Below are 13,783 nucleotides of genomic sequence, written 5' to 3' on the forward strand. Positions count from 1 at the left end.
CCTTATATTTTATAATGATGCTATATGTACACTAATTAGTGTACTAAAGTTATACAAGTATAAAATATATGTTGTAATATAAATATATATTAAAAATATTAAAAATAAATTAAATTATGTATGTATTTATATGCAAATATATTGGTAACTGATTTTAATGTACAAATAATATTTTTGTATATTATATAAGAATACTACAAATAGTATTTTTGTATATTATATAAGAATACTAAAGAAAATTTAATATCCGTGAAATTTTCATAATTTGTTTGATTTTAAAGTGGAATATCATCTTGCTCTATTTTTCTCTAAGCTATATTCATAGCAAATTTTGTTTGCAGGTTGAGATTAGTTTTGAGAATAAAATATGACGTTGAGTACTACACTTTTTGGAGTTTTCATGTTTGCGTGTCAAACACATTTCGAGCATGATACTATTAACATTCGTTTGATATGCATGTTTTCTGTGTCCAACCGTGTTTTAATGAAAAATAAAAAATTCTTCTTTTAATATGTTTAAATACATCTAAATAACATTACATGTAAGTGTATTTAACCTTATTCTTAACATGTATTCTTAAAATGAGTTTAAAAATTATATATATATATATATATATTAAAATAAAAAAATTTAAATACTTTATATAATTTAAAAAAACATTAAAAACAGTTAAAAAATTAATTTATATTTTAATATTAATAAAATCTCAAAATATCATTACAATTTATCTAAAAAATACTTTATATTTTATATGCATGTCATGTCGTATCTTACAAAAATTTAAAATTTGTGTATCTCTTATTCTATATCATGTCATATCGTGTTCCGTATCCGTGTCAATGTCCGAGCACCAGGATAAGACATTGAGAACATGACACAAAAGACAGACACAAAAATTAATATTTGTGTATTATTTAGTAATAAAATAAATATAAAATAAATCATAAAAAATCTAATTTATTCTTATTTTCTTTTTCGTACAAAATTAAAAAGAAAAATAAAATGATAAAAAATTAATAAAAATAACAAAAATAAAAACAAGTTATATCTCTTAATAGCATGTCCATGTCACTTTGTCAAGAAAGACACAACATATACTAAGGCTGTGTTTGGAAGAGAGACGGAGTCTGAGAAGGAAATGAAGAGCGAGAGACTAAATTAAGTATTTGTATTGTGTTTGATGTAAAATATATAAGTATACTAGACTGAGTTATATCTCAGTATTATATTTAGTTTAAGATAAATATAAAGATAGATGGATAAATTTAAAATTTAAAAAAGGATATTTTTGAAAGAAAAATGTTATTAAAGTTTCTCCGTCCCTATAGCGTTTGTTTTGAGGTACTGGAACGGAGATTGGGACTCAGTATCATGTTTGTTGATCCAGAGAGTGGTACTAAAATTTTAGTCTTTGTCTTCAAAATTTCAATACCTCCAAAAAGTGAGGACATAGGGATTGAAATTTTTAGGGATAGAGACTGAAACTTTAATAACATTCTATACCTAAAATATCCCCATTTCAATTAATTAATTCTAACTTTACCCTTTGTGCAAATTAAATTAGAACTTCATTCTTATTTCAATCTCTGACTCCCACTTTACACCAAACACAATACTAAAACTTATTTTAGTCTCTATTTTTCAATCTTTGCCTATCTACCAAACACTACCTAAGGAATTGCAATTTTGTGTCATAAGACTAAAATTCTCTAACCATCGTCACAATACTAAGTTCTGGTACTCTAATTTCAATCTTAATCTCTAAAAACAACCATACTAAGCTCTGGTACTCTAATTTCAATCTTAATCTCTAAAAACAAACGCTACCTAATTTAGTGTTTCAAAATACAATATCATAATCTATATCTCATCCGTCAAAGATAATTTTATATCTCAATATCATTGTCCCAATGTTTCGTATTGATAAACAAACACAGGCTTAATGAACTCAATGTTACTAAGAAAACTTGCAATCAAGTGTATTTTCTTTACTCATAAACTACAAAACACATTAGAGTATATAAACTGGCTGGAATGGCCAAAAATGTGATCTAATTTCTACTCAAGTACAGTCAAGAACATTTTCATTCAATCCCTAAAACTATATTGCCTCACTATATAAAATTATTTACAGTTTTCCTAAGGGCCAATTCATCCTTTTCATCTTGAAACTTCAGGTTGGCTTCACCTTGTGATCAATGGCTGAAGCAACGATACAAATTGAGCAATTTAATTCAATTATTCATATGCTATATAATATAAGTATATAACTAAAATTTGCTATCACCTCGTAACTCAGAAGATATTATTTAGAAAAAAAAAAATAATAACTGAATTTTTTTTTCTTACAGAGTATTGATTCCAACCCTCCAACAAAGCCTACAATAAGAACATCGTCCACATTTTTATCATATATCCCATTGAAGCATATGAAAGAGATTGGAAAAATCATGACAAACTCAACTAAGCTGTAGTGAGGAATTAGCTTTGCACCAGATTTCAGCAGAACTTAATCTGCAACTTCATTTTTTCTTTTGACGAATAATTTTGATTGTTGAGCAGTCAAACTGTTTTTGTAATTCCTTGCTGAACACTACAAAGATAGCAGAAAGAATATTTTTCTCAACCAGAATGAATTCACCGGTTTTGAAGCCCTTCGATCGCCTTTTTCCACTGATGTGCTCTTTGCTTTGCATCCTCGAATGACATCACCTTTTTCGGCTGCATAGTTACACTTAGTAAGAAGTACATGAAATAAATTTCAAAAACAAAATAGATTTAAGATGCCTACAGATAAAAAAACAAACTCAACATTTTTTAGAACATTTGGCAGTGCATCTTGCAATCATAATTTCGAAATTGGAGGAAGCATCTGTCGACATCATTCAAATCTTGAAGTCTAACACCTAGCCTCTATTTACTGCTTTCTGTATTTGTAATAGTGCGAGTTGTATAACAAGATATTCCGGAAAAGAGAATGCTTACTGTGCATATCTTGAAATTTGATGGACTAATCACTTGGATGCTTAAATCATTTGGATTATCAGACCATATTATATTTCCCTTGACAATTAGCTTCGACGGGTCCACATAGATCAACTTTGGTTTGTTAGTTAGGATAAGCTGCACCTTCTTGCTCGTTAGTTTCTGTATTTTCTTCACCATAGAGATCATAAGTACAGATTCCCCAGGTTCCAAAAATTGTTGCCTGTTAAATGCAAACATTTTCTATAGGTAACTGCGGACATGCAAAAATACAAAGAAACAAGATGATTTGCACATACCATTTTGAATCAAAGGAATCGATTGAAGCTAGTCTGGTTACGCTCCCCTCAGACGATGATGGAGCACCATCAGGCTGTCTAGCCGAGGCTGCATAACCATCACCCACATGAGACGGACTCCATGCTGCATCCTGAGCTTCATCAACAATAGGTGACTGAGTCTAAAAGTGAAAATAATATGAGAATTAGAGATTCTTTTCTCTTTATCTTAACAAATAAGGTGGACAAAAAATAGATGTTGAACAAAGCATCAGAGCCATACACCAGCTTCCAGTGCTAGTTTTGGTGGAGTTTGTGCCCTTATGTTACTCCAATCAACACCCTTAAAAAATGCGTGCCTTTTCAAAGCAGCATAACCATCAGGTCCTGCACCTGGCCTTCTTCTGGGGTCCAAATCCTGCATTATAATTTCAATACTGTTAAAAACTAACACTTCATAAATTACATAAAAGATGCCAAAAGTTGGAAGGGGGAAAAAAACACTGGTATATATATTACTAGCATCAACTATTATTCTGGAAAAAAACAAGGCTAGAGCCTTTGGAGTTTAGGGGAACGAATTTGATTATCAATGCCTCGATCAACATTTAAAAAAAACAATTGAAAAGAAAAGCTTTCAAACATGTGTTTACACAGCATTGCCTAACATCATCATAAACAAAATCCAGAACTAAAAAACTTCAATCCTGTATGTCAAGATATGTACTGAAAAGAGATTGCAGAAATAGGAAGATGATAGCTTCGTAAAGTGTTGCGATCAGATAAGTTAGATAGAGCACTAGAGAAGCTTGGATTTCTGTGCAGAGGGTCATAGAAATACTAACCAGTAGCCGGTCAATAAGGTCTCTTGCTTCATCAGAAAAATAATCAGGAAATCGAATTTCTCTAGCTATAATTCTTTGGAATATAAGCCATTCACTTGCATCTTTAAAAGGCGAAGTTCCTGAAAGCATCTGGTATAATGTGCACCCAAGTGCCCAGAGGTCATTCCTGTGGTAGTATATTGAGAGAAGTAAAGGGAAAATGTTATTATATCGGGAACTAGCATGGAACAAAAGCCCGATAAGGAAACTCAGTGCGTGCACAAACTTGAAAATTGAATTGTCAAATATAATCCTGATTTACAAATTATTGAACTAAGCTAAAATTAAAAATCAATCTATATGTACAGAAAACTTGCATAAGAAATAATATTATCTTAGCACTGAATAGTAACATAGTCCCTACCCAAAAGTTGCTGGAGAGGAATTAAGAACCTCCGGAGGGACATAAGCAGCGGTTCCCACAAATGTGCAGGCTTTGTCATCTAGAAATTAAAATAAATGAATATCAATTTTAAGTATTTAGTGATATCAATTAATAGAAGTTACAATAAAAGAAACGGACTATATACAAGGATTACTAAAAACATTACTAAGCACTATTCTCAGTATTCTTCGATTACCAGATGCTGCATTTGGAAGGACAGTGATTTTGCTATCCTGCATAGGCTTCACACTCCCAAAATCGGCTATTTTGATATGTCCATCAGCTGTAAGCAATAAATTCTCTGGCTGCAATTAGAGAAACTTAATATTCAGACAAGGACATATATGACAATGATGTGGTATAAGCATGCCTCAGAACTACCTTTATATCCCGATGTATCAATCCTAAATTATGTATGTATTCGAGAGCATCGACAACTTCAGCTGCATAGAACCGTGCCTCATCCTCAGGTAGACGTCCTTTCTGCATTCAGGAACCCAAAAAGCTTGCTAGTAGATATCATGCAGTAACAAAACATCCTGAGTGATACTGACTTGCATACTATGAGTCTATGACTCCCAAATTTCAAATAATACTGAAATTATAATATTTCTCAAAGGAGAGGCCAAAAAGCCACAGCAACACATATAAGATGTTTAAAGTTTTAACAACTGCCATGATCCATTGGAAATTTCAGTTGTACATATATTAATCATGTAATTTTTCACTGAAAACAAAATATAATACTAGTATTTAAAAAATAAAATGAAGGGGAGAGAAAAGAGGGGGGGGGGGGGAGTCTTCCCTGTATATAATCAACTTCTAACAAAAGAGAAGCAAATTAGGTTACAAGAATTGAACTTATAATAAAGGAATCTTGTTAAGGGGCACAAGGTCATTGGTTTTCAATATGTAGATATTACATCTCATATTCATACTTTCATACTGTAAACTATGGTTACCTAGGGTTAGAATAATACTTTATGAACAAATTTACTATGGCAGTTAGTCAATCTAGTCAAATAAGTAGAATGGAAGCTTAAGGCAAAAAATTAGTTTGATATGAGACATCTAAATTAGTTTGATATCATATTTATTTATCTTGAATCTTGAGAACCCCCAGGGAAAATTTTTCTCTCAAATGGAAAACTATAAAGAGCATAATAAAATCAAAGCACAAGTCATGGTTTAATTGTTTTTGCATCAATACCTAACATCGGAATAAACTTTCTGTCCTATGGGACCAACACACCTTCAGCAGGTGCCATGGAAATTTTTTTAATTTTCTTTCCAAACAAGATATATACTGCAGCACATTGAACACATGCCTTCAAGTTTTATGTTAGCTTACCCTGATTATTTGATCAAAAAGTTCTCCACCTTCACAGGATTCAAGTGCCATGTCTTCTCGAATGAAAAAGGAACAGAGCGAAAAAAAAAAGGAGATAAAATGTCAAATAGCAAATAAGCCACCCTGGCAAACTTGAGGAGAAGAAAGTAGAGAAGAAATCACAGAGAGGAGTAAGAGAGTGCAAAAGCAAGTACAAAGAGAAAAAGCATCCAGGAATACTCACATAGAGAAAAAGTGTCTTGAAATGTGAAATATAGGCGCACAATTCCAGGATGATCCAATTGATCGAGAACTATGCGTTCCAACTTCACGTAGGCTGTTTTGTTCTCTTTAGTAATGAATTTTTTGTCCATGATCTTCATCGCATACACGGTTCCTGTGTCCTTCTTCTTTGCCCTCACAACCTTTAAACATAATAAGAAAGATGTTTGGATCCTTTAATCCCGGGGGAAAGGACAAAAGAAAAAAAATCCTATATGCTCAAACTATAGAAAATTCAAGTTCCTACAGAGTTAAAAGAATAAGATAAATGTTTTGTTCAAACAACTAGAATTGAAATCTACCACCACAATAAGCCAAAAAAAGTATATGTAAAGTGGGAAAATCAGTTGAGAAAGAAAAGCAAAGGAAAGTGTTTATTAAAATGCAGCTCAGGTGCTTCGCCTACGATTTCCTTCACTTCTAGCAGTGCAACTTAAGTGCCACTCATCAATCACTTCATAAGTAACATCTAGGCTCCATTTATTTCTTAAAAGAAAATATGTTGGCACCCAAATCTAAATCTATGAAACTAGTACACAAAATATAGTAGCTTTTGTTGTAGAAGAGCAACTCCAAGCAATCTTCATAACAGGTTTTTCAGCAAACATTCATATGGGAAGAAGATCGACAGAACATTCAATTAGGAAGGTGGATGAGATGGAAGGTAGACAGGGGTCGAATGATACAGGAAGACCCAAAAAGACATATATGAGATGGTGAAAGGAGATCTACATGTAAACAATCTCACTCACTATAGACATAATATATGATAGAGCTCAATAGCGTTGTTTGATCTATGCAACCAACCCGGATAAAGCTTATTGTTGTATTCATGACATAGCATACAAAAAAGAACCTTCCTTATAAATCGAAATTTCCTAATATAGCTACCAAATGGCGTTTCATAAAACAATAACATGTTTATCTATGATCTCTACTGCACAACACCCGTCAACAATTATCCTAACCATAAAAAATAAAAATAAAAAACAACGACAGAAAAATCATAATGCCCCAGCATCATTCATAGGATTCATGCACCCAGCAAAGCACATCCAGAAAAATACAAAAATGATAAACAATAAATAAATAAAATGCAAACCAATATCAACCCTTCAGGGACCAAAAAAAGAAACAAAAAATCATAATTCCACGTGTCATACCTTAGAATAAGAGCCAACTCCATAGATCTTGCCCAGTTCAAAGTCCTGAATGGTGTAATTCTCCTGAGGAGCCCTAAAAGCAAAGCTTTTGGATCTCGGTACATTATTCCCACCACTACCACCACCATTGGAAGAGGAAGAATTCCCCTGAATCTTCAACTTTGAATCGAAATCCTTCTCCATTTCCAACATTTCTCAGCTGCCAAAAAACAATTTTTTCTTTTCTTTTCAAAAACACGGAAGTTCCCAATCTAACATTCCCATCACATTCTCTCTCTAAAGAAAATAACCTGGGGAAATGTGCGGTCAAACGGAGACCAACCCCGGAACCCCTTTTGGATCAAAAGGAAAAGGGCGAAGCGAATTGCGTGATTACAATGTGAAAGTTTTCAGCTTTAAGGTTTGTTTTTGTTTCCCCAATTTGAAAACCCTATGCTTAGAGATAGAAAAAGAAAGAAGGGGAAGATTAAGGAGGAGGAATGGGAAGAATTGAAGAGGAAGAGGTGGCACATCACATGGGGAAGGAATGATGGTGGAGGATCATTCAATTTTCTCTTATGCCTTTGAATTTTGATTTTGATTTTTCTCTCTCTTCAGTTCTGTGGCTATTATGGCTAAATCAGGAATGGAAACACCTTTCATGGGAGGAGGTGAAGCTGTTGCATAAATAATGCATATCATTACAAGCTTTTGTGCAATTTCATGCTTTTGTGTCTCTTTCTTGTTTATTTGGAATTTGGGATTTGGAATGTGGATAAAATGAGATGGGTAAAGTTTCTGTTTGCTATCTTATTTTATTTTATTTTTATAGAATTTAATTTTGATATACATAAAATATTTTTATAAATTTTTTTAATTATATCGATAATTTTAGATGATTATTTATAGGAAGATGTTTTTATAAAGATGATAAAACGTCTTTTTATAAACACACTTATGTATTGTATTATTATTGAACGTATTAATAAATTAATTATTTTTTAATTTCTTAACAAATTAAAATAAAACCAATTTTCTTCTCATGCAATTTATTTTGTGTTAAATTAAAATTAATGTCGTCAACTAAAAAAAATTAATGTTAAATTAAAATTAATAAGAAAATAACATTAGATCCTTCGTGATGATAACTATTTTAGTTTTGGATGAAACTCTTTCAAATTTAAAAAAAATTAATAAAGTGTAAAAATGAGAATCTAATTATTTTTAAATTAAGATTTTAAAACTTATACATAATAAAAGTTATAAATTTATTAGTGATTATTTTTTTATTTTATTACTTTCTAAATCCTTTTAGAAGTTTTTTTAATTTTAATGACAAGTATATTAACCTTTGAATTAAAGATTATAATTCAGCTTTTTAATTGCCAATATATATTAAAAAATTCTCATACATTTTTGTAAGATTTCAATTTTTGGGGGGGGGGGGGAGGGGAGGGGAGTAAAAAATCAAGTGAAATTGAGAAGACAAGAAAAAGAAAGATCCATCTCACCAAATATATTTTTGGATGTGTTGTCCCTTGGCTGTGCATTTATACAAAGCTTTATTAGTAGTGCTTTTCTTATGCTTTCAATCATAATAATATTGGTAAACAATCAATGTAATGTTGTGCATGTGGTTATGGTCTTATAGACTTGGTCCCTATATCTCCAAAAAATATACTGAAAAGAATCATGCGAGTAATTACGTAATAATTCATGTAAGTACTCAAAAAAATTCGAAGGTCGTATTCTTATCCTCATGAAATAATGAATGAATGCGAAATCTACCTAAACATTTTGTATAATAATAATAAGACACCTGAATGACAATCACAGACTTTATAGCTACAATTTATTATTGCTTCTTCTGGGCAGAGTACATTTTGTTGTATTAGGCTTGGAAGCATCACCCAATTTGCTCGGCTCTTGAATAATAGTAGTAGGATGCTAGGTTCTTACAAGAGTTAATCCTTATATTAGTTATTGAGATTGGTGGCTTGTATTAAAAATATCTTTGACATTTCAATTACACTATAATAAAAAAATTGCATTAGATTAGTGTCATTTTCTCTTTTCGTCAATTTATTTTTCACATAGTTTAATAACTTAATACATATATATTCTTTTATGTTAAACTAAACAAAACATCGTTATTTCAATTTTAACACTAAATAGTTGATGAAACAGCCTTGTTTAACCTTAATGAACCAAAAAAGTTTCCATTTCCAATGTTTTATCACTTTGTCTTGTTTTTCTCCATTCGAACTCTTCGGATTTAACGTTTTCTTATCTATAACTATTTGTGTGTTGAATCAATTATATGTTCTGGAGATTCTTTGAGACCACACACGATGTATTTTGGTTCAGAATCTTTGAAGGAAGAAGCACGAGTTCTTCACGAAATTCGGTCACCCAGAGGTAAGTATGGAATAGAAAATTAATTATTTTTAATCCTTTTTAGTGCAAGTATGCATCATTTTGGTTGATCATTTAATATTATGTTTTTGTCTAGTCCAGCATTGAAGAGTATATGCGAGATCAATAAGGCTACATTTAGAAAGGAGGTTGAAATTGAGAGACAGAAATTACAAGACAGAAACAGAAAGATTGAAATTAAATTAAATCTTTGTGTATTGTGTTTAGTGTAAAATATACTAAAGTGAATTATGTCTAAATATCATATTTCGTTTAAGATAAATATGAAAATTGAGGGGTAGATTTGAAATTCGAAAAGTTAAATGAGAGTATTTTTAAAAGAAATGTTATTAAAATTTTAGTCTCCAGTCTCAGAAATTTCAGTTCCCTCTATCCTTATTTTCTGGAGATACTGAAAAGATTGAAATTTTGTGTTTTGAGAGTGAAATTTTAGTTTTAGTCTCTGACTACCAAATACAATACTAAGTCCTATGAAGGTTTTTTATGATCTAGAGAATGGGGGTTGAATCTATGGCCTTCTTTTAAACTTGGTCAATTAAGCCTCAAACCAAAAAAAGAAACTGTGCTTCTGTTTTGACTGCGAGATTGATTATGCATGAAACAATTTTATTTTGCCTCATAACGAATGAAATCAGAAACAGGGAAGGGAAGAGAAAATGACATAGTTATGTATCCTAGTCCAACTACCTTGTGCAATGTAACCTACGTCCAGTCTTCACTACAATAGTGGTGAAATTTTCACTATCTTTTTAAGTATTACAAACACCAATTCTCAAGGATTCAACCTAATTCTATCAAAGACAAACCAAACTTCTACCCATGATAACTCATGAAGGAGATAATGTAAAATAGCTTAAACTCTATAAGCTTAACCTAGATTCTGAACTCTCAAATGTTGTCTTTCATCTTGGTTGAATGCTCCCTTTAGTGTTGGTGCATTTCTTCCAAAACTTCAAACTTTGAGTGATAAGTGAGAAAGCTAAAAATCAGATTTGTGAGTTTTCTCTCCTTCCTAAACTCGTATGAGGTAACCAAGCAAACAAGTCAACACATTGAATATTGAGCCAACTGAAGTCTTTTCCTTCTTCCCAAAAATTCAGACCAGAAAATCAGAGATTAAGAGCAGAGTTAAGCAGCGGAGAAGAGAGATGAGTAGCAGTAGTTTTATTGATATGAGTTCTTCAATGTATTTTCCAAATCCAAACTCTTAATCTTGTGTTTTGACCTCAAGTTTTAATATCAATCATTGATTTACAGCAGAAGAAAGTAGCCTCCACTTTCTTCTTGTTGCTCGAAATACATGTGCAAAAAGAAGGTAAAATCAACAAGTAATTGACTTGCATGTTAATAGAAACATTTTACCTTTTTCTTCTAATTATGCCTGATTTAAGCATTTTTTATTTTGGCTCTATTTTAATTTGACATTGTCTTTAGCATTTTGCTTTCCCCTTTTTTCTTTAATGTTAGATCGAAAAGATGAACTTCTCTTTTTTTCACTGTGCTTTACCCGAAACAACAAAGTTCTACCTGCATCACATTAGTTTTATTTTCTCTTTATAAAGCAAGTGAACTGGGTTGTGGGCTTGTGGTTCTCTTTATTTGGGCCGCACAATAAAACCTAGACTTGCAATACTAAATAATTTATCAAAACACTTTTTGGACTATCAATCTAACCAAAACCATGTCTGCCATCACCAAAAATATTATTGTTTACTAAACTCAACATCCTAGTCTTCCAGTCTCAATTTCAATCTCTAGAAACAAACACTACCTAATAGTGTAAAGAGTAACATGACGGAAAGGGGTGGGAACTAATGTATGATGCAACTTTTTTAATCATGGGAGCCATTATGGTGCAATTAGAATTTTGGAGACTTTTATACAAGTGACTAATTTTATACACAATGGAGGTAATATAATGTAAAATTTCTCATGATCATTACTTATAGTATATATATTATGGTAAAACGGTTGTGTAAGTTATTTTAGAATAACACTAGAAATAGATCTTATACAAATAAAAAATGTGTTCTATAGAAAGATTATTATTCATTATGTTTCTTTTTTTTTTCTTTTCACGAAGGTAATAGTTACTTTCAATGAAATATCAGATGATTCTAAACGAATACACAAAGAGAATACAAGAAGGAATCACCCAATGTCAATATATAGAAATGTATTTAAAGAAAAACATAATACACATTACAAAGAAGATGAGTTAATAACTTTTCCATAAAGAACCAATTTGGTGTTTAATATCTAGTAGGTATTCAATTTGTTTTTAAATAGAGCAGTATAATGAATCTTTTACACACTCCAAATAATATCGAATTTCTATTATTAATCTTTATGAAGATTTTAGCAGTCATTGGATTGCCCAAATTAAAAATTTTGTTTCTTGATCTACTTGAAAATTTGGTAGTGCTGATATCCAGATAACTTGTGAATGACTATAAGATATATATCACACAATGTATCAAAATTTCACAATCTATATTCCATATCTTAGACACTCATATGATATTGTTGAAATGATTCATTCACTTCATCGAATTAATATCAATATAATTCACTTACTTTTGTCTTTTAAGGAAAAATATTCAACCATCACAACACACATACTCAAAATCATAAAATATTGTGGTGTTGAACAAAATACAAGTAGAGACTAAAGAGTACTATTGTTAATAGGGCTGGCAGCATCATTGTATCAACGCATATCCAACCAAACCCCACAGCGGGTATAATCGAGCAAGTATTGCATCAATCTTATTCAATTAATCCGCACCTTTAATAAATAACGTACATGTTAAAAAAATATAAATATACAATGAGGGAGAAAGGATTTGAACCAAACCCTTTCTTTGTACACAAGCATTTCATACTACCAAATTAGGTATTATATTGCTAATAATACCTAAAGAAGAATGCTAGGGGTCAGCAGATTTTGTGATTTGTAATCATCAATTAGTCATTATTAGTATTTTTAATGGTGTAAGATTACATCTAATGGTGTGAGATTATTCACTTTTCTTTTGCTGGTTAAGTGCTAGCTAGATTTTAATAAAAGTGCTGGTCTCCTAGACTTTCTCATACCTAAATAATATTTGATGATGATCATATCCTGAAGTTCCATACACAAACAAAGCCCAGGTACAAAGACCAAATCCACTTTGCCGGTGCGCCCAACCTCATAAAGCCGACTTAGTATGCAGAATCTTAATTGTACCTACAAACATGCTCATATATTTAAATATGAGATATCTTAACAACTTCTAGAGAAAAGGGGAAGATAACTACCTACCAGAATAGGAGGGGAGGTTACAAGAGTGGACACTAGGTCACTCATTTAATTATATAAATACCCTTCCACTTCAGGTATTTATCATCTCCAATCTATTATAAACCTACCAAAAATTTTTGCTAACTTAAAAATCAGAGTCCTTTGCAGGTACCACCATCTCTCCAAAGAACTCGGATGGTATGACTTCGCCAGAGGAGACAAAGGAGCATCTCACTCAAAAGGAGTTTGGACTTCACGTTCAGGCCTAAATTACATTGGTTCTAGGTAACTCTCAAAATAGATGATAATGATGATATTGCATTTGAGTTGGGAGAAAAGTGATGATGATGCTACAATAATTTAGAATTGAGAGAAGAGTGATAAATTTTTTTCAAATGATCGTGTTGTTTCTAAATTTTAGTATGGACTTGATGATAATTGTGTTGTTTTTTAATTTTAGCATGGACTTAATTTTGTAAATTTTATATTACTAGTAAATTTATGAAATGTTGAAGAACTAAATGTTGTATTTGATTAAAAATAAATTTGTTTTATATAGATATAGTAGGGTGAAAAGGTTTAGCATATAGATGGAATCAGATTGAAATATTTTAAACTTGTAGATAAAATAGGATAGGATTTTAAAAAAATTGAATACCTGTAAAATGTTAGGATGAAATTTAAACTTCCACTACTATACCAATCGTCATACATATGGCACATGTGTTGAGTTACCAAAGAAGTAGTAACTCTTTAGACTAGAATAATACCTAATTG

General features: G+C 31.3%; 1 protein-coding gene across 3 annotated transcripts; it reads right to left on the reverse strand.

Moving 5' to 3' along the window:
- Nucleotides 1–1,961: 1,961 nt before the first annotated feature.
- LOC107618205 (3-phosphoinositide-dependent protein kinase 2) lies at nucleotides 1,962–8,078 on the reverse strand. 3 transcript variants are annotated; one of them, XR_001615166.3, is made up of 12 exons: nucleotides 7,309–8,078; nucleotides 6,108–6,288; nucleotides 5,885–5,937; nucleotides 4,915–5,016; nucleotides 4,730–4,838; nucleotides 4,513–4,591; nucleotides 4,110–4,275; nucleotides 3,548–3,682; nucleotides 3,286–3,446; nucleotides 2,987–3,209; nucleotides 2,351–2,722; nucleotides 1,962–2,203 (listed from the first exon to the last, which is right to left on the reverse strand). XR_001615166.3 is itself a non-coding variant. In XM_016320197.3 (11 exons), exons 1-11 carry the CDS (start codon nucleotides 7,498–7,500, stop codon nucleotides 2,639–2,641), a joined length of 1,455 nt encoding a protein of 484 aa, XP_016175683.1. In that variant the 5' UTR covers nucleotides 7,501–8,078; the 3' UTR covers nucleotides 1,962–2,638. The 3 variants fall into 3 exon arrangements, 2 of the variants coding, with proteins under 2 accessions (XP_016175683.1, XP_016175682.1); XM_016320197.3 differs by having other exon boundaries at nucleotides 1,962–2,722; nucleotides 3,286–3,416; XM_016320196.3 differs by having other exon boundaries at nucleotides 1,962–2,722.
- Nucleotides 8,079–13,783: the final 5,705 nt, after the last annotated feature.

Source organism: Arachis ipaensis, chromosome B9, assembly GCF_059453495.1.
Source record: "Arachis ipaensis isolate K30076 ecotype BB chromosome B9, ASM5945349v1, whole genome shotgun sequence".
Classification (NCBI taxonomy): domain Eukaryota; kingdom Viridiplantae; phylum Streptophyta; class Magnoliopsida; order Fabales; family Fabaceae; genus Arachis; species Arachis ipaensis.

Coding starts and splice junctions, on each gene's coding strand:
- LOC107618205 (XM_016320196.3), bottom strand. CDS start 7,500: ATGTTGGAAATGGAGAAGGATTTCGATTCAAAGTTGAAGATTCAGGGG. Junction 4,839..4,914: donor TGATACATCGGGATATAAAG/GTAGTTCTGAGG, acceptor CTCTAATTGCAG/CCAGAGAATTTATTGCTTAC. Junction 3,683..4,109: donor ACCTTATTGACCGGCTACTG/GTTAGTATTTCT, acceptor ATTATAATGCAG/GATTTGGACCCCAGAAGAAG.